General features: G+C 37.9%; 3 protein-coding genes across 5 annotated transcripts; 1 reads left to right on the top strand and 2 right to left on the bottom strand.

The window, feature by feature from the left end:
• The first annotated feature begins 1,893 nt into the window (after positions 1–1,893).
• On the top strand, positions 1,894–5,778 carry LOC110880113 (pentatricopeptide repeat-containing protein At3g16010). 2 transcript variants are annotated; one of them, XM_022128681.2, is made up of 3 exons: positions 1,894–2,279; positions 3,094–4,948; positions 5,417–5,778. In XM_022128681.2, the coding sequence occupies exons 1-2, from the start codon at positions 2,195–2,197 to the stop codon at positions 4,935–4,937; spliced, it is 1,929 nt and encodes a 642-aa protein (XP_021984373.1). In that variant the 5' UTR covers positions 1,894–2,194; the 3' UTR covers positions 4,938–4,948; positions 5,417–5,778. The 2 variants fall into 2 exon arrangements, with proteins under 2 accessions (XP_021984373.1, XP_021984374.1); XM_022128682.2 differs by having other exon boundaries at positions 3,094–4,953.
• Positions 5,779–6,383: 605 nt separating this feature from the next.
• LOC110880114 (vacuolar protein sorting-associated protein 45 homolog) lies at positions 6,384–10,771 on the bottom strand. The gene is made up of 9 exons (XM_022128683.2): positions 10,460–10,771; positions 9,805–10,006; positions 9,413–9,720; positions 9,196–9,321; positions 9,052–9,126; positions 8,324–8,465; positions 7,672–8,236; positions 6,747–6,878; positions 6,384–6,676 (listed from the first exon to the last, which is right to left on the bottom strand). The coding sequence occupies exons 1-9, from the start codon at positions 10,547–10,549 to the stop codon at positions 6,616–6,618; spliced, it is 1,701 nt and encodes a 566-aa protein (XP_021984375.1). The 5' UTR covers positions 10,550–10,771; the 3' UTR covers positions 6,384–6,615.
• Positions 10,772–11,398: 627 nt separating this feature from the next.
• Positions 11,399–14,113, bottom strand: LOC110880115 (trihelix transcription factor ASIL2). Of its 2 annotated transcripts, none has more exons than XM_022128684.2 (2): positions 13,951–14,113; positions 11,399–12,684 (listed from the first exon to the last, which is right to left on the bottom strand). In XM_022128684.2, exon 2 carries the CDS (start codon positions 12,640–12,642, stop codon positions 11,542–11,544), a length of 1,101 nt encoding a protein of 366 aa, XP_021984376.1. In that variant the 5' UTR covers positions 12,643–12,684; positions 13,951–14,113; the 3' UTR covers positions 11,399–11,541. The 2 variants fall into 2 exon arrangements, with proteins under 2 accessions (XP_021984376.1, XP_035833908.1); XM_035978015.1 differs by lacking the exon at positions 13,951–14,113 and adding an exon at positions 13,428–13,531.
• Positions 14,114–18,805: the final 4,692 nt, after the last annotated feature.

The following is an 18,805-nucleotide window of genomic DNA, read 5'->3' as shown; positions in this document are numbered from 1 at the left end:
TAAATCCTAAATTACAAACTAAAATTATAAACATATGCATAATAAAGTTGTGGGCTCGAGTTCCATGAATGGGCGGTTGTTTTTTAGTTCATTTCTTCTTTTCTTCTTTTTTAAATCATGCATATCTTCAAGTTCACCTTTCTCTCTCTCTTTCTCTCTTTTTTTCCCTCAAAACCTACAAATCTTCAAGTTCAGGAAGCTTTTGGCAATTTCATAATCTCTTTAATTTGACCGCTTGTCACATGGGTTTTGAATTCAACGCGTTGAAAACTTTACCGGAGGCGGTGTATCACGTGGATCAATGTGTGAAGATTGTGTTATCACGGCGCGCCCCTACCCCCTATTATGTTTTAAATAGCCTATCTAAAAGCTAAACGAAGCTTCTTAAAAAGCACTTAGATTTAAATGGTTGATTACCTAGGTCGTCTTAGCCGACAAAAATCAATTTTGCTGTATCGTGTAAGAAATGTTGCATTTGATTAAAATCGTATTTGTAATAGGAAAGTGTGTGTAATGTGATGTCCGTATGAGAGTTAGTTTGACTCTGCTAACCACATCATTATGCTTTCACGTTAATGAGCAAGACGTTTAAAAGATGTGACACGTAGAATTCGACTAAAATATATAGGTGAAAATAAGAGGCTTTAATTTGTGTTTTAGTTTTTTTTTTTAATATTTGATGGAAAAAAAACACTATTTGGGAGTTTTTTCTTATAAAGAAGTTTAAAGTTAACATTATCGTAATATATTTAAAATTTATAACATATATATAAACGACATTAACCTACCCACTTAGTTTTATTTTAATCTTCTCATTTAACTGGTTAGTTTTAGTTTTAGGATGCTAACTTTTTTTTAACATAAACAAAGTTAATCTTTTGATCGGTGATAGTTAAATTACAAAAATCCCCTAACAAATCCAAGGTTTTGTTTGGTCAGTTTGATCGGTGATAGTTAAATTACAAAAATCCCCTAACAAATCCAAGGTTTTGTTTGGTCAGTAACTAAGGAGCTATTTCTCCCAGAATCCAACTTGTTTAGTTAGAGCAATTTCAACGGGACGGGTCACAACGTGTCTTCTCCTTCATTCACCTCGGTAGTTAGCTAGTTGCTCGCCCTAACCAAACCCTTCTCCTTTTTTCATAAATTGGACAAATTCATGTCCTCTCCCTTCCTCATCCGCCTCCTCTCACGCACCTTGCTTGAAAGTGCCTTCTTCAACCCTTGTTCGTCCCACAAGCCCTCCATCTAAGCACACAGACGTCTTGTTGGAAATGTTCTTAACCACTTAATCCCATATGTTTCAATGATAGGGGTGTTAAAACGGGCCGTACTCGTGGATTAGCAGGTCGAAGTTGACACTAATACAAAAAGAAAACGACAAAAAAAAATCCAAAATATGAGCCAATTGCTATATGGGCTATTGGTGGGCATGCATATTTGATGAAGCAACCTATTTCATGGTGGATCACTCATTGGAACAAGGTCCACTAGCCCTCTGTAATATTCGATCCAAATTGAAAAAAAAAAAAAACCTTTATGAGTTAAATGCCCTTTTAGTCCCGGTCGTTTAGACTATTTTGCTAGTTTAGTTTAAAAGTTTTATTTTTCGCCTGTGGGTTGAAAAAAGTTTCATCGTTGCCATTTTAGTCCACTGGGTTAACTTCATCCATTATATTTGTTAACGACAAAGACAATTCGGTCATTTTATATGCCCGAATTGCCCTTTTAGTTCACAGAATTACATAAAAAATGACCGAATTGTGCTTCTCGTTAACAGAAAAAATGGATGAAGTTAACCTAGTGGACTAAAAAGGCAACGCTGAAACATTTTTGGACCCACAGGCGAAAAATGAAACCTTTAAACTAAACTGGAAAATGACTCAAACCACTGGGACTAAAATAGGATTTAACTCAATTAAAAAAAATAAATAAAAAACCCAACTCACCGTAACTTTTTCCCCTCTTCCATATCACCACTCCCCCACCGCCCTATCGCCACCACTGTCCGCCCCACTGCCACCCATTCCCCATCCCCTTCGATAAACAAAACATTTCATCGAGTGACAGTCAATTGAAACCTCCATATTTGGTGTAAGAATTCTGTACTCGCCAGTGTAAGAACCCTAAAACCCTTTCAGTGGTTCAAAGATTAGGGCGGTCAACAATAAATTTCAGCTATATCTTGTCAATAATGCCAAAGATGAAGCTCCATTCAACACCACTGCAACGATCTATCTTTACCATGCCTTTTCTCTCTGAGAGAATTAAACAAACAGGTGGTGTGCATTCTTATTCTTTCTTATTTTTTCCATTACATGTCAAACATAATGATCTTTAGTTGCAGAAAGTAGATACATTTGAACCTTTTAATCTATACACTTAGTTTAATAATGCTGCGGTTTTTGTTTCTGATATTAGGCAAATTGGATTTAAATAATCCCAACTTGCTCAATTTGGCCGATAATAATCCCAACTCAGTTATTGGCCGATAATAATCCTAACTCGTCCACTTTTGGCCGATAATAGTCCGCCGTTAAAAATAACTTAACGGAGTTAAGCTTTTTTCCGAATTACAAACCATGTTTTATGGATTTTGATCAAAACGAGGATATGAGTTGAAATTTACCTCGAAATACTGCCCCAAACGACGAAAACGGTGCTTCAATTCGGGTGTTTAAGCTTCCAATTAACAAAAATTAAGTCGTTTGAAGCACCGTTTCGAGGTAAGTTTTATATCAATCGAATCGTATCCTCGTTTTGATCAAAATCCATAAAACATCGGTTTGTAATTCGGAAAAAAGCTTAACTCCGTTAAGTTATTTTTAACGGCGGACTATTATCGGCCAAAAGTGGACCAGTTCGGATTATTATCGGCCAATAACTGAGTTGGGATTATTATCGGCCAAATTGAGCAAGTTGGGATTATTTAAATCCAATTTGCCTAAAAAAATTGTATTTTTTTTTCTGTTTGAAATGCTAATTTGATATGGGTATGCATGCTGCTAATTCAAGTTCAATACAAATATTATTAGTTTGTATGAATCATTGTCATCTTCTGAGTCTGAACATGAGATGAAATTGTCATGGCAGAAAATGAGATTGTTCAAATGTTCCGGTTGTCGGGTCCCAGAGACGATACAAGAAATTTACCTGTTAATCAAAGAACATCAAGAAAGAACAACTCTGCAAGGATACTGGACGAGCGATTTATTAGGATACTAAAGATTTTCAAGTGGGGGCCTGATGCAGAAAAGGCTCTAGAGGTACTAAAGTTACGAGTTGATCATCGATTAGTTCGTGAGGTTTTGAATATAGACGTAGACGTTAATGTTAAGATGCGGTTTTTTAAATGGGCTGGTAAAAGACGAAACTTTGAGCATGATTCAACTACTTACATGGCTTTAATATACTGTTTGGCGGATTCCGGAATGTTTGGGGATATGTGGAAGATGATCCAAGAAATGGTACGAAATTCAGTTGTTATCGATCCGAAAGATTTATCGGAAATTGTTAAACTACTAGGAAAGTCAAAGATGGTCAACAAAGCACTTTCCCTGTTTTATCAAGTCAAAGGACGGAAATGCAAACCGACTGCAAGTACTTATAACTCCATTATTTTAATGCTAATGCAAGAAAATCATCCCGACAAAGTGTACGATCTTTACAGTGAGATGTGTAATGAAGGTAATTGCTTTCCCGACACGATAACGTACAGTGCATTGATGTCGGCTTTTGCCAAATTAGGCCATGATCAACCTGCTATAAGATTGTTTGACGAAATGAAGGAGAACGGGTTTCATCCGAATGCGAAAATTTACACAACGTTATTAGGAATACATTTTAAAGCTGGTAGGGTAGAAAAGGCGCTAGATTTAGTGACAGAAATGAAAGATGGAAATTGCGCGCCCACTGTTTACACTTATACGGAGTTGATAAAAGGGCTCGGAAAAGCCGGGAAAGTAAAAGAAGCATATGGGGTTTACGTAAACATGCTAAAACAAGGTTGTAAGCCCGATGTGGTTCTGATAAACAATGTTATAAACATATTGGGCCGGGCCGGGCTTGTAGCTGATGCTAAAAAGGTTTTCGAGGAGATGAAGCTGTATCATTGTGAACCGAATGTAGTGACGTACAACACTATGATTAAGGCTCTTTTTGATTCTAAAACGTCATCGTATGAAGCTTTTTTATTGTTCGAGAAAATGAAGGAGAAGGGGATTGTTCCGAGCTCGTTTACGTACTCGATTCTCATCGACGGTTGTTGTAAAACTAATAAAGTCGAAAAAGCGTTGTTGCTTCTAGAAGAAATGGATGAAAAGGGCTTTCCTCCTTGCCCGGCCGCTTACTGTAGTATAATTAACACTCTCGGAAAAGCGAAACGTTACGAAGCTGCGAACGAGTTGTTTCAAGAATTAAGGGAAAATTGCGGGTCGTCTAGCTCTAGGGTATACGCGGTTATGATAAAAAACTTGGGAAAATGTGGGCGGTTGGATGAAGCAAAGGATCTTTTTAACGAGATCAAGAAAACGGGGTCGGTTCCGGATGTTTACGCTTACAATGCGCTTTTGTCGGGTATGGTACGGGGCGGTTTGATCGATGAAGCGTATTCGTTAATGAGGGATATGGAAGAAAACGGTTGTGTGGCGGATATAAACTCGCATAATATAATTTTAAATGGCTTGGCTAAATGTGGTGGCCCGCAACGTGCAATGGTTATGTTTGAAAAAATGAAGCGTTCGCAAAATAAACCGGATGCGGTTACTTATAACACACTTCTTGGGTGTCTTAGTCACGCGGGCATGTTTGATGAGGCTGCGAAACTTATGAGAGAGATGCGATCATGTGGTTTTGAATATGATGCTATTACGTATTCATCGATACTTGATGCAGTTGGCAAGATTGATGATGAAGATCCAACACATCAAGCTACATAAAAATGATTTTTGTAAGGTTTTACCATATGATATCACTTTTTATTATTAAAGTTATGTTTTTTATGTTTCTTGGTTTTACTATTTGATTTCACTTTTTTTTATTGGAGTCTCCTTTTTTTTTCTAAAGAGTAAATTACGTTTTTGGCCCCTGTGGTTGTATCACTTTTACTATATTAGCCCAAAATAAGAATTTTTAACATATCTGCCCCCATGGTCTCTATAACTAACCATTTTGGCCCCCATGGTCTCTATAACTAACCATTTTGGCCCCCATGATCTCTAGACTTAGGGACCAAAATGGTTAGTTATAGAGACCATGGGGGCAGATATGTTAAAAATTCTTATTTTGGGCTAATATAGTAAAAGTGATATAACCACAGGGGCCAAAAACGTAATTTACTCTTTTCTAGAAGTTAGATTATTGACAGGATTAATATTTAACAACTTATTAGTTTCATTTTGGTTTTGATCTTTTCCAGGCGTAAACGGGCTCATTTAAATCAATTTTTCTATGAGACTCTGTGGTCAAAGCTGTGATCTTGATCCTCTAGCAAGACGCAAAACGTCGAATTTGGTGATTACAGGTTTGTTTAGAGTCCGAAATGAACTAAAAAGACAAATTTACCCCTAGCAGGTGGTTTTAAGGGGCCTGGTGGTGAATAGAGATGCTTGAATGACTTTAGTCACACAGTTTACTCTAATCCGACTGGTTTACTGGCCTATTTCCTTACGGGTAAACATGATGGATGGATTTGTATATGTTTATTGTGTTACAGTTTCGAAATAAAATTCGTAAACACTGTATAACTTCTTAATCATCAACATATATAACTAACTTAAACCCCAGCCCAATTCTTTATATTTACACGATCGTCACACCGGGCTGCTGGTTTGTGTTTCATAATCATTTGGAAGCTGGTAAAGATATTCCTGTTAAACGTGGTGATCAAAGACTTTAGTCATGGTTGAAAAACATTTCTTTTTCCAGATATGGTTATAGGCTTCATACGGTTTTGATGGAATTCTTGATTGTGAGTACCGGCTACTTGATCATGGGCTAATAACAACGCTGGCACACACGTTTCTAAGGGTGTTCAAAAAACTCGACGCTTGAAAGAAGCTCGTTCGAAAAAAGGCTCATTTTGTTTTCGAGCTCGAGGAACCCAGTTCCATACCCGGATTTGGGTATATAAAAAAACCCACCCGATTTGTGAGGCAAACTGCCCAAAACCGAAAAACCCACCTGTTTGGGATTTTACTGGTTCGGTTTTAGGGGTTTTTCAGTCAAATCCGAGATATGCCGCCCTAGTCATATAAAATTTGTTGCACAAGTTTTTAAAGTATATGATAAAAACAATCACGATTCAATACGACTATTTCTTCGCTAATTTTTTAAATCCATTCAACCCGGCTCATTTTAGTTCCGACCGATAGTTATAGTACTAACAAAAAACAAATTATACAGCTAGCATTCATGTATATATCCCTGTAAAGATCTTATTAACCACATCAAACAAGCCACTATACTATGGTCCATGTCTCGAACAATTATCAGAGCTCGATTGACAGGTCCATCTCCGGTTAAATTTTTTACATCTCCAGCGCGTGCTCAAAAGTTAAAACACATATCCCAAGTGCAATTTCAAGAAAAAGAAATATGTAAATTCATATTTAACATCTAAACAACACCGGTGCTTGATCGAACAATCCTTTGAGCTTCTTCAAGATCCTTAAGAAACCTGCATTTACCAAATATAGATTATCTTCTTCATATCTCAGAACTTCAAGTCATCATAGCTATGTGTGTACCTTTTAGAATTTAGAAGAGTGGATCCTCCGAGTATAAAGCGAATTCCGGAATTCAATGAATTCTGTAGAGCAACTGAACGAGATTCCTCGTATGTAGTCCCACCAACAATAAAGATCACCACCTCTTGTGGCCTGCCAAGTTATGAATGAGCAGGTTCGTGTTATGTCGTATCTAGGGTTGTAAACGAACCGAACGTTCAGTGAACAGTTCGTGAACCGTTCGGCAGGAAGTTCGTTTATGTCCGTTCGATTAGCTTAACGAACGAACACGAACAAAAAGTTTCGTTTGGTTAGCTTAGCGAACAAACACGAACACAGGTCTCGTTCATTCGACTACGTTCGTGAACATTCCGTAATACGTTCGTTTACGTTCATTCGTGTCCATTTGATTATATCAAAAAAATAATAAATAATAAACCTTTTATCTAAACATATTGAAAACTTGAAGCCCTATTTTTTTCAAAGTTAACTAAAATTTGGACATTCTAAGACATTTTTGGGGATAATTATGTCTAAATTAGTTAAACTTGATTCGTCGTTTAGTGGTCTAGTAGACTTCTTGTGTTTTGATTTATCATTCGATTGTTGTATTTAACTACTTATATCCAATGTTTAAAGATAAAAATGTTTTTATTTTCAAGTTAAATGTTTGTTTGCGTTTGTTTTTATTTGTTTGTGTTCGAGACCAGTGTTCACGAACTGTTCGTGAACAACTGAATTTCCTTAACGAACGAACACGAACATAAACTTATGTTCGGTATGCATTCGTGAACAGTTCGCGAACATGTTAATTTTCTTAACGAACGAACACAAACATGGCCTTGTTCGTGTTCGTTCGGTTCGTTTACAGCCCTAGTCGTATCTCTAACGAGTAAAATAGAAAAGGTTACTGAAAAGAAGACTGGTCATATCATAGAGGACAAACCTGCCCTGCTGAAAGTGATTGCCAACAAAAGGATAATCAAGATCTCTCAACCTGCCCTTTGTAATGCTCTCCATTGTTTGGAATAAAAGCGGTTGATGCTGGGTGTAGACGTTCTCAACCCCCTTTAGTCCACGAGCCATGTTACGTGCAATATTCAAGATATCCCTGTTACCATACAGATCTCCCGTTCGTCTATCAACCCCTGCTTGCTTTAGAAGGAATTGTACAAGCCCAGGCTTATACTTGGGGGACCGAGAAGCCAACTTATTGAAAAGCTGCATCAGTTGAACAGGGCTCTCTTTCTCATAACGTAAAGCATACAACATTACCAGCCGTAGTCGATCCATGTCCGACACACTTTCGTTATTCAAAAGATTTGTCACAGCCTCAAATGCAGCTCCTTGACCACCGTTGCAAGCCAATTCTTGTTCGGTCTGTGAAACTAACATAAGTTTTCGCTCTTCAACTATCTTGCTCATTTCTGTCACCAGGGTTACATGCTTAGACACGTTTCCTTGCATTTTTCTATATTCTGGATAATTGTCAACAAATTTAGCCATATCTTCTGCACTCGAAGAAAAAAAGTGTTACAGTCAGATTGTTGCAGTTTTGTAACTAGTACCGAGTAGAGATAATAGATGTTTGTACAAACCTATTGTTTGAATGTTCTGATTGCTTTTGGCCACTTGCTGAAAATCATCCACCATCCGCTTTATACTCATTCCAATGTCTCCAAAGTTTTCATACATATTAGCCTTGAAAAAGGCATCTTGTTCAGACGACAATACAACCTCCTGTTTCGTAAATAACAACTATCACAATGTATTCTTGAAATTACATGTGGATAGGGGTGTAAACAAGCCCAGAGGCTCGAGAGCTACTCGTGATCGGCTCGGTTGAAAGCTTGAACGAGTCGAGCCTTAACGAGCCCGAGCACGAGCTCGAGCCTGAAATAGAACTCGTTTAGTTATCGAGCCCGAGCTCGAGCCTGAAATACAAAGCTCGTTTAGTCTCGCGAGCCCAAACGAGCCTAAACAAAATTTTAGTTTTTTATATATATAATATAATAATGATGATGATAACATTGGTGAACCAAGCTCGAGCCGAGCTTTGGCTCGCTTAATCGCTGTTGAAACGAGCTCGAGCCGAGCTTTTAACTCATTTGTGGTTGTTCTCGAAATAGCTCGAGCCGAGCTCGAGCTTTGGGTTTTACTCGTGAGACGAGCTCGAGCTCAGAGAAGTAGGCTCGAACCGAGCCGAGCTCAAGCTTGAGCTTCATAAAAACATAACGAGCCGAGCTCGAGCCTAGTCGGGCTCGGGCTCGGATCGGCTCGTTTACACCCCTACATGTGGATAATATATAAAGAAGTGAAATCTGACCTGCTGCTCATCTTTTCCAACATTTCCTAAATCTACCTTATTGTCTTTAATACCTATCAACTCATGCACCATAGCCTACAAAACTTAACAAATCAGCATTACGGTTTCCAATAGTTTACGGACCAAAACTACAAAGATTGGCACCTGATAAGTCCATTGGTTCAGTAAAGGAGTAACAGGATCATCTCTCCTATCAATTACAAGCAACAAAGGAGAGATTTCGGTGCGTCTGAAATCGAAAAGGCCACTTTCCTGCTGATACATCAGCTTCTGTTGCATCGACAGGAGAAAAAAACATGAATATAGAACTATTAGTATGCAAAAGAAAATTAAAAATAAAATAGAAAGATGAAGAACTGACAGAAGCTTCATGTGCTATGCGTTTAGCGATATCAGATGTTCGTGAATATCGAATAACGGGCCTCCTTTTAAGAGCCAAAAAGATGGCTGCAATTCCATCTACGATTCGATCACAGTAAGTTTGTAGCTTTGGAGGGTCTACGACAGCAGGGAGCATATACATATGATTTGATGGTGTGTTCAAAGTGAAATGGTAGGGGTCTAGTGCGACAAAATCGGCAAAAAACTCCTGCACTTGTTGAACAACTTCATGTTCGTCTGAATCCGCTAAGATATGGAGCTGAGTAGTATTCAACATATTTGAAAAAACTGCAACAAATAAAAAATAATTATACATACAATGCTGCAGAATGAATTGAAAGATGAAATCGAGGTTTAGAGGAAGTTGTTTACAAAGGTTATATTCTCCAAATCTCGGTTTAGCAAGCTGGCGTTTGAAATGCTGAATATTTTCTGAAGTCGGGCGGAGAAAATAAACGGCTTTGAGATGTGACATGGACTCCTTTGACATGGAAATCGAATCAACCAATTCTACCAGAAACACTTGTTTTTGCAAAAGTTCTGACTGAGAATACACCACGCTCACAACACTTACCTGCAACACACCAGCGTTGTAAGAATCGCTAGGCGTTAGTCGGTCCGTGGAGTACCGACTCGCGATTAATCGGAATTAACTGGATCGGGATTTTTATATGTAATTTTTAGTTATATACACACATTTTTTAACCCCTCATTGACCCATTTTTTAAGTAATTAACAGAAATTTACAAGGTTTGGTCGAAATTTGGCCGGTGAACCTCTGATTAGTGATTAATCGGAGACTAGTCGGGATTTTTACAACCATGAACACAAGACAACATACATCAACTCAATTCTAGTATCTTTTCTACATCACAGCAGCAGCAGGTAATCAAACTTAAAGGCAGCAATGACTATGAAAGCAAATGTTGTAGATCAATAAATTTGGCCCAATAAGTAAACCCTAGCATGAATTGATGATCCCTATGAGAAATAATTACATGAGGAAGAAGAAGAAGAAGAAGAGTACCGTTTGGGAATCAAGTATGAGGACTTTCATGCCAGAAATATCTTGTAGCATACGATTTATGTAGTCTCTTACAGATGACACCACCACCATCTTTAAAATCCAAATCTCAATGGGATAGATAGATCTATTTTAGGGATTCAGATCGCAACAACAATTGCAGGTTGTGATTTCCTAATCCTCAATGCGACTGTTCATAACGAATAAATAAATTCAAGTTTTAGGGTCGGTCGGTTACCCATGATTTGTTTTGGGTATTTTTTTCGGGTACTAGTCGGTTCGGTTATCGGGTCGGGTAATAGAATATGCTTGTAAGCCCGATGTGGTTCTGATAAACACTATGTTATAAGCATACCGGGCCGGGCTTGTTGTAAAACTAATAAAGTAGAAAAAGAGTTGGAAAAAAATCAAAAATAAAATATCAGTATTGCTCTTTTACGTACTCGATTCTCATCGACGGTCAAGGGGGAGGTGGGAAGCTTTGCTTCTCTTGAAGGTCAAGGGTTCAATCCAAGCAAAGAGGAGATTTGAATACTAACTCGGTGATATTAACATACTATTAACCAGGTTAGCGACATCCTAACCATACGTCGTTCAGGTATAAAAAAAGTATTGCATAAACAATAACACCCAGGGGCGGTTCTTAGTAGGGGTGTGGCAGGGCCACGGCCCGGCAAGTTTTTCGGCCTTAGTGCTAATTTCCGCATTTCGATCGAAATTTTTTATATATACTATGTTTGGCCCTGGGTTGCCCGGGTTTTTTTTAGTGCCCGTGTCTTTCGGCCCTGACACATTCAACAGGCAAGATCCGCCACTGTTAACACCAATAAATAGGCCAAACATAGCAGCACCTCGCTCCAAGATCACATGTAGATTCATAACGTACATTTTGAGTTTTCCTTTCGAATTCACCAAACAGAACACAGATCAAGAAAGAATGAATAGATGACAAAGATACACTTTTATACCAACTAGTACTTTAAATGTTTAAAATACACCTGTTTATTGCACAGAGAATCTCAAGACAGTTACACTTACACCCTACTATTACACAACAGGTCAATATACGCTAATCAAAAGATACATCACCCGCTAACGTTTCCAGCAGAAACGTCATTATCTTCATAATCCCCGTGTCCTTTTGTAATCTCGGCTTGCGCTCTATCAAGTATCTGCCGTTTCTGCAATTCCAAATCCCTGTGGAAATCCATCCGCATTTTCTCCAGCTCGATCATCTGCTGTATCTTGTTGTTCTCGATCTTTTCATACATCTCGCTAAATTTATTAATCGATTCCGCAAGCAATTTGAACGAAGCTTCGGGTTTTGACTTCTTCGGTGGAAGCAAATCCGAATCATCATCGTCATCATCTTGTTCATGATAATCTGAATTACCAGAACTACCCCTTGTTTCATGGACAACAACGGAGTTATTTTGCTTAACGCTAGGGTTTATGGTAGCATTTCGGTCATTTCCCACTGGTGACAATAACATATCCATTTTCTTGAAATACACCCATTTACTATTTACAATCTTGCCGCTTTTTAAATTTGCTTTCTCCTTCTTGTACTTTTTCTTCAACGTATCCAAACGGTTCCGACACTGAGAATCGGTTCTTACCATCTTTGATTCCCGAGACACTCGGTCCGCAACTTCTTGCCATTCTTCAGATCGGAGACTTTTTTTTCCGCATTTTATATACCGATCTCCCCAAGCTTCTAACAACACGAATGTCTCATGTTCGGTCCAATCTGTAAGTGTGTTTCTCCCACCAAACAATGGTTTCGGTGTAGAAGTAGGTGGTGGGACCCGAGGTGCGAGTTCGTAACTTGATAACAAGCTCTTCAACTTCCTCTTTTTGGGATGCCGTTGCATGTTAACAATTTCGTTTTTCTTTCTCCCAGTTTGATCTTCACCGTTGTCATCATCCCTGTCATCGTCATATCGATTATCATTATCATCCTCGTCATCATCTTCGTCGTCCAGATTCTGCAGAGCGGTTTCATTCATCCCATTATCACCAACGTTTGTTTCTTCTTGTTCTTCTTCTTCTTCATCATCTTCTTCGTCAGTGTACTTGACAACGGCTTGAGACTGATTGTAATTCACATCACTAGCATACGCTTTCGGGAGCTGCGACGACGACCCATAGCCTTGATTTGGACTATATTCACGAGCATCATCCATCAAAACACACAAGAGCAATAACAGAAGTCCGCAAAATCCAAACTGCAACAAAAAAAAAATGTCAACAGAGGGTAAAATACCGAATGCCGAATTCATTATTACCGAATAATGCATTACAATATATAGAAAACGGAATATGAACCCTAGAAACCTAAAGTGGGCCTGTGAGCTCACACCAACAATCATAATAATAGAATAGTCCAAAACACCCCCGCAGTCGGAGCGGAATGAAGCTAGAAGCTCGGACGGAAAAAAAACATAAAAAAAATAATAGGCAAATTGGATTTAAATAATCCCAACTTTCTTAATTTGGCCGATAATAATCCGAACTGGTCCACTTTTGGCCGATAATAGTCCGCCGTTAAAAATAGCTTAACGGAGTTAAGTTTTTTTCCGAATTACAAACCGATGTTTAGGGATTTTGATCAGAACGAGAATACGAGTCGATTTATGTAAAACTTATCTCAAAACAATGCTCTAAACGGCTTTATTTTTGTTAATTGAAAGTTTAAACACCCGAATTGAAGCACCGTTTTCGTCGTTTGGTGCAGTATTTCGAGGTAAATTTTACATCAATCAACTCGTATCCTCGTTCTAATCAAAAGCCCTAAAACAACGGTTTATAATTCAGAAAAAAACTTATCTCCGTTAAACTATTTTTAACACAGACTATTATTGGCTGGACCGGTTCGGATTATTATCAGCAAATAACTGAGTTGGGATTATTATCGGCCAATTGAGAAAGTTGAGATTATTAAAATCCAATTTGCCAAAATAATAACAACCCCCAAAAAATACAGTCTTCAGTTTCGGTCCAGTAATTCTGCCAAAACTCCATAGTCCTGCATTCTTCAAACCATAGTATCAATGACTGACAAGTCACAATTTTGAATGATTCCGTAATCCTCCTAAGGTGGACCCGTGAGCTCACACTAATAACCATAGTAATAGTATAGTCCAACAATTGCATAGTCCATTAAAAGTTAAAACCCTAGCTAATTTGCATTTCTCCTACCAAACAAAAACATGAACTTACAACAATCAAATTCATCCCCTATACAAGAAAAAAACACACAATTAAATTTCAAAAAATAATGGATATCAATTTCTCAAAACCACACATCATTATGTTAACTAGTTTTATCAACAAACAGAAACTATTCTTAACAGGAACTAATCTAAAGCTGTTAAAGAACAATACAGCAAACATAATCGCATCGTCTTTGAAAACAAGTAATTTAAGCTGAACATGTTAAAATTTCAGTACTTTTTAACAAATTAGGAAGTTATGTATGAGTGAAATTATACCTGGATTGGATGAAATTGTGTAGAGATGAAGAGATAAAGTGGGGATTTATGTGATTGAGGATGAGAGAAACCCTAATTTGAAGTTGAGTGAGTGAGTATAAATAAATCTGAGTGATGGTTTGGGGGTGTTGAAGAAAATGTGTGTGTGCATCGGGAAGAGATTTAATATTTATATTTGGGCCGCGAGGATGTAACAATCGGGGCGTACGGGTCCCACTTGTGGGTCTCCTCCACTTTGGATGGTCCGAATGGGCATGAAAGTGTATTGGATTACTAATAATACTATATAAACTAGGATTGCGACCCGCCGCAATGCGGCGGAGATTCTTTAGTTATAACTAAGTTGATCTAGTACCCGCACGTTATGTAAAACCTGTCAAATAGGAAGTTAATTTTCGCTAGGAAGGATAGGAAGCCATAGGATTATGATATGTGGCAAATTTTAGAGTAAATTACAAGTTTTGTCCTTTATGTTTACATCAAATTGCAGGTATTGTCCTTTTGACCAAAAGTTTACAGGCGGTGTCCTTAACCTTTCAAAATGTTGCACGTTTTGTCCTTTAAACCAAACCTGGTTAGAAATCTCAGTTAAAAACTATCATATGCAATGCACATAAAGGTAAAATGGTAATTTCCCTCTCAACCTTTTATATTTTCCATTTATAACCCTCACCCCTCTTCCTTCAACATTGATTCATGATCTGTAAATTAAAGGGAAGCAGCAATATAGTGGTTAGCAGCAATGGTGAAAGGACGCTAGAGCTCACATATTCCCGGTGTTGCTAATGGTTTCGCTTTTTGCAAGTATGCTTTTGAATTCACATCTAGGTTTTCACACCCGTACTTTTGAATTCCCATCTAGGGTTTTCTCACTCCAGCCTCCATGTCAAAGCCGCCTCCCTGTTCCTTCCTTCCTCCTTGAGTTTTTGTTCTTCCATCGGCTGCTTTCAAGTGGTGACTTCCCTTTCTCCAGTTTTAACAAGAAAGGTTCCTTTTGTTCTTTGTTAAGCGTTAAATGTAGTTGCTTTGGTATTCTACCCTTAAAATTGATTGTCTTCAGAATTTAAATTGTAAGTGGTATTTTTTCGTATGGAGATTGTAATCGACAGGTATATGTGAATGTTTATACTTACTCACACATAAATACGTTCGTAAGCCTGGAGGTTTACATTAAATCCTAATCATTTGTTGAAGAAAGAGGGGTGAGGTTATAAATAGGGAATAGACAGGGTTGATAGTAAAATTACCTTTTTATCCTCATGTGCATTACACATGATAATTTTTAACTGAGATTTCTAACCAGGTTTGACCTAAAGGACAAAATGTGCAAGATTTTGAAAGGTTAAGGACACCGACTGTAAACTTTTGGCCAAAAGGACAACGCCTGCAATTTGATGTAAACATAAAGGACAAAACTTGTAATTTACTCCAAATTTTAAAATAAAGAGAAAGGGTATTTTAGTCAATCCAACTCCTTCTTCTTCCTTTTTCAAAACCCAGTAACTTCAAAACCCACCATTTTCAAAACCCACCATCTTCAACTATTTCTTCACTTTCTATCTCAATAATCACTACATTATAGTGCGATTTTCATCACCAATCAATGATTCAAAACCCGATCAACGTGTTCTTCATCTTTTTTTGAAGAAAACCCAATTTAATTTCATAAAAAAATCTCGTTTTGCCGATGATTTCGGAGATAATCACTCGATTCGTTCGATTCGAGCGTTGATAAGTGTTTCTATCATTCAATTTTCGTCAATTGATGAAGAAATTGGCTTCGATCCATGTAAGAAATTCTTTAATTTCATTTTCATGATCTGGGTTTTTGATTCAGTCATTGTGTTTTACGGTCTTTGCGGGGGTCCGGTGGCAGCAGCCCCTGGTAGCGGGGTCCCAGGGGCGGCAGCCCCTGGCGGGGTCCAAGGGGCAGAGCCCCTGGCTGGGGTTTTTTCGATTAAATTGCTGTACTAAAAACGCATCAGAAAAATTAATTTTCCAGAAATTGGCTCATTTTGAAGACAGTAATTCATAGACAATTCAGACAGTTCACAGTGACAGACAGTTTTATGTGTCCATTGCGTTTTAGAAATAAGAGAGTTATATGTGGTTTCTGGCTATTGCGTTTAGAAAAAAAAACATAATTTTAAGTGTTTTTAGTCATTGCGTTTTAGGTAAAACACATTTTTAGGTGTTTTCAGTCCATTGCGTTTTAGAATGAGTCATTTTTAAGTGTTTTCTGGCCATTGCGTTTTACATATAAGACATTTCTTTGTGTTTTTGGTGCATTGCGTTTTAGGTAAAACACTTTTTTATGTGTTTTCAGTCCATTGCGTTTTAGAAAACAGACATTTTAAGTGTTTTCTGGCCATTGCGTTTTACAAATAAGACATTTCTTTGTGTTTTTGGTGCATTGCGTTTTAGGTAAAACACATTTTTATGTGTTCTCTGGCCATTGCGTTTTACAAATAAGTCATTTCTTTGTGTTTTTGGTGCATTGCGTTGTAGAAAAATGTCATTTTTTAGGTTTTTTTTTCATTGCGTTTTACGTAACTGGTGGTTTTTCTATTGCGTTTTACGCAACTGGGTTTTAAATTTTTTTTAAAAAAATATAGCAATAGTATGCTCGTTTTAAAGATAAAAAAACGCTCGTTTTTTTGGTGCAATTTTTATAAAAAAATAATGTCGTATGAAAGAGTTATTAACGTTTAAAAAATAGGGGGGAATTGGAGGAGAGAGAATCTATTGGCTTGGATTGACTAGAATGCCCTTGAACAAACTCACGCGCCTCTTTTCTTCCTTTCAATTTCCCTGATTTAATCTTAGCCCTTGATTAACTTAATGAATGGTCAAGATCACTTCCTAGCCTTCCTAGCCAAATAATCTTCCTATTGTATCTCCACCCATATAAATTAATGTGGTGATTATGTTTTTTAGGTAGTTTTGTTTGGTATAAGGCAATGGATTAGATAAGTGAATGAAATAGATAAAGGAATGAAATGGATTAACCTATTTTGTTGTCTATTTTGGTTATCATGTGGGAATGAAATGAATCATTATTTTGTGTTGTTTGGTAGACGGGAAAAAACAAAGGAATAAAATTAAATTGGTGGTGAGTGGGTGGTAGTAGTGGCTGTGGCGGATGGTGGTGTTGGGTGGCGGTAATGGGGGCGGAGGTTGGTGATAGCGATGGTGGGTGGCGGCGACGATTGTTGTGGTAACGATGATGTAGGATGAAAGAGGAAATGTAATGAAAAAAATAAGGGGGTAAATGGAATGAATTTAGGGTTTTTAGAAAGAATGAAATGGTTGAAGTAATAGGTGATTTCATTACATTGGCCAACTAAAAACTAGTTTTTTCATTCTCTCGTAGTTGTCCATTCCATTCCGTTTTCATTTATGCATGCCAAACACTACCATAGTGTTTAGTATTGCTTGAACGTAAGACGGAATGGAATGTATCACTGAGTGAAAAAAATAAGGGTGCATGCATGAATGTAATAAAATTGCCTATTATATACGGGTTCATATTCCCTCTAAATAGCAAATTCACCCCCCTCCCCTCTCCTTCATTTCTATTCCCTCTTTCACCCTTTATCACCTCCACCATCCCCACCATTGTCGCCACTTACCCCCGCCAACACCATCATTGCCACCTACCCACCACCCACTGCCGCTCACTTGCTAACGCCACACCACTACCTATTTTATTCCTTTGTCTCTTTTTGGTTGCCAAACAACACAATGTAATGATTCATTTCATTCTAAACGGTAATCAAACAAGACAGTGGAATTTTAATAATCCAAATCATTCATTTGTCCATTCCATTATTGTCACACCCCGACTCGCAGCGGAAGCGCACGCGAGGTGCAACAGACACATGGCACAAACACATTTGTTCGTAAAGATATTGTATTAAACACTAGAGAAACATCAATTGCATTATACGTTTACACACTATGTTTATTACACAAGAACAGTGTCACACCCCAACCGATGGTGGAAACATCGGACTGAGACGAAAACAAATTGTGTGACAACCGATAATTAACGGCTTCTAATTACGCAATTAGCGAACGTTTAAGGCAATAATTAATAGTGTTTAAGGCACGAGTAAACCCAATTAGGCTTTAATAATGTCTAGGAACGCCTACTCGACGTTACAGTGCGCATATGGTGATTGCTGGAGAAATCTGCGGAACAATACACGGTAACGAACTGAAACCGAACAAAATACTAACGACGCCAACAAATATTAAATTTTTTCAAAATATTTAGCTCCGCAATTAAGTTTTAATATCCGTAGTTTAAACCGGACCGAAAAACGGAATTAAAACGGTCAACGTAGTATTTTAGGCGATTTTTAGTTAAAGCGACGAACGAACGCGTCGAACCCGACAAACGACACTATTTTACGACAATTATTAGAATAACGGGTTTTGATTACGGGTCACTTGAAACACGCGATTGGGCTTGTGGGCCTTGGGCCCAAGCCCAAAGCCCACTAAAAACTAACCCTAGATATATATTGCATAACCAACCTTATCCTCATTTTTTTTCTAACATCAAACAAACACACGCACACAACATCATCATCTGCTCTCCCCTACATTTGAAAACCCTAATCCTCAAGCAAAAGCACAGACTTTACCTGCCTTCTCTCTCTCACTCGATTATATGTCTGCTTCAATTGAGACTTTATCATCTTCATCAAGATTTCAAACCCCAAATACCCTCTACAATCTCAACATTAGATAAACAAAGATTCAATACTCTGCCTCTCCCTCTCGATCAAACAATCGGCGGTCACAGGTGGAGCCGGTGCCGGTTAGCCGACGACCACACCCACTCCCC

This window comes from Helianthus annuus, chromosome 9 (assembly GCF_002127325.2).
Source record: "Helianthus annuus cultivar XRQ/B chromosome 9, HanXRQr2.0-SUNRISE, whole genome shotgun sequence".
In the NCBI taxonomy this organism is placed as follows: Eukaryota; Viridiplantae; Streptophyta; class Magnoliopsida; order Asterales; family Asteraceae; genus Helianthus; species Helianthus annuus.
This window is presented reverse-complemented; position numbering and strand designations above follow the sequence as displayed.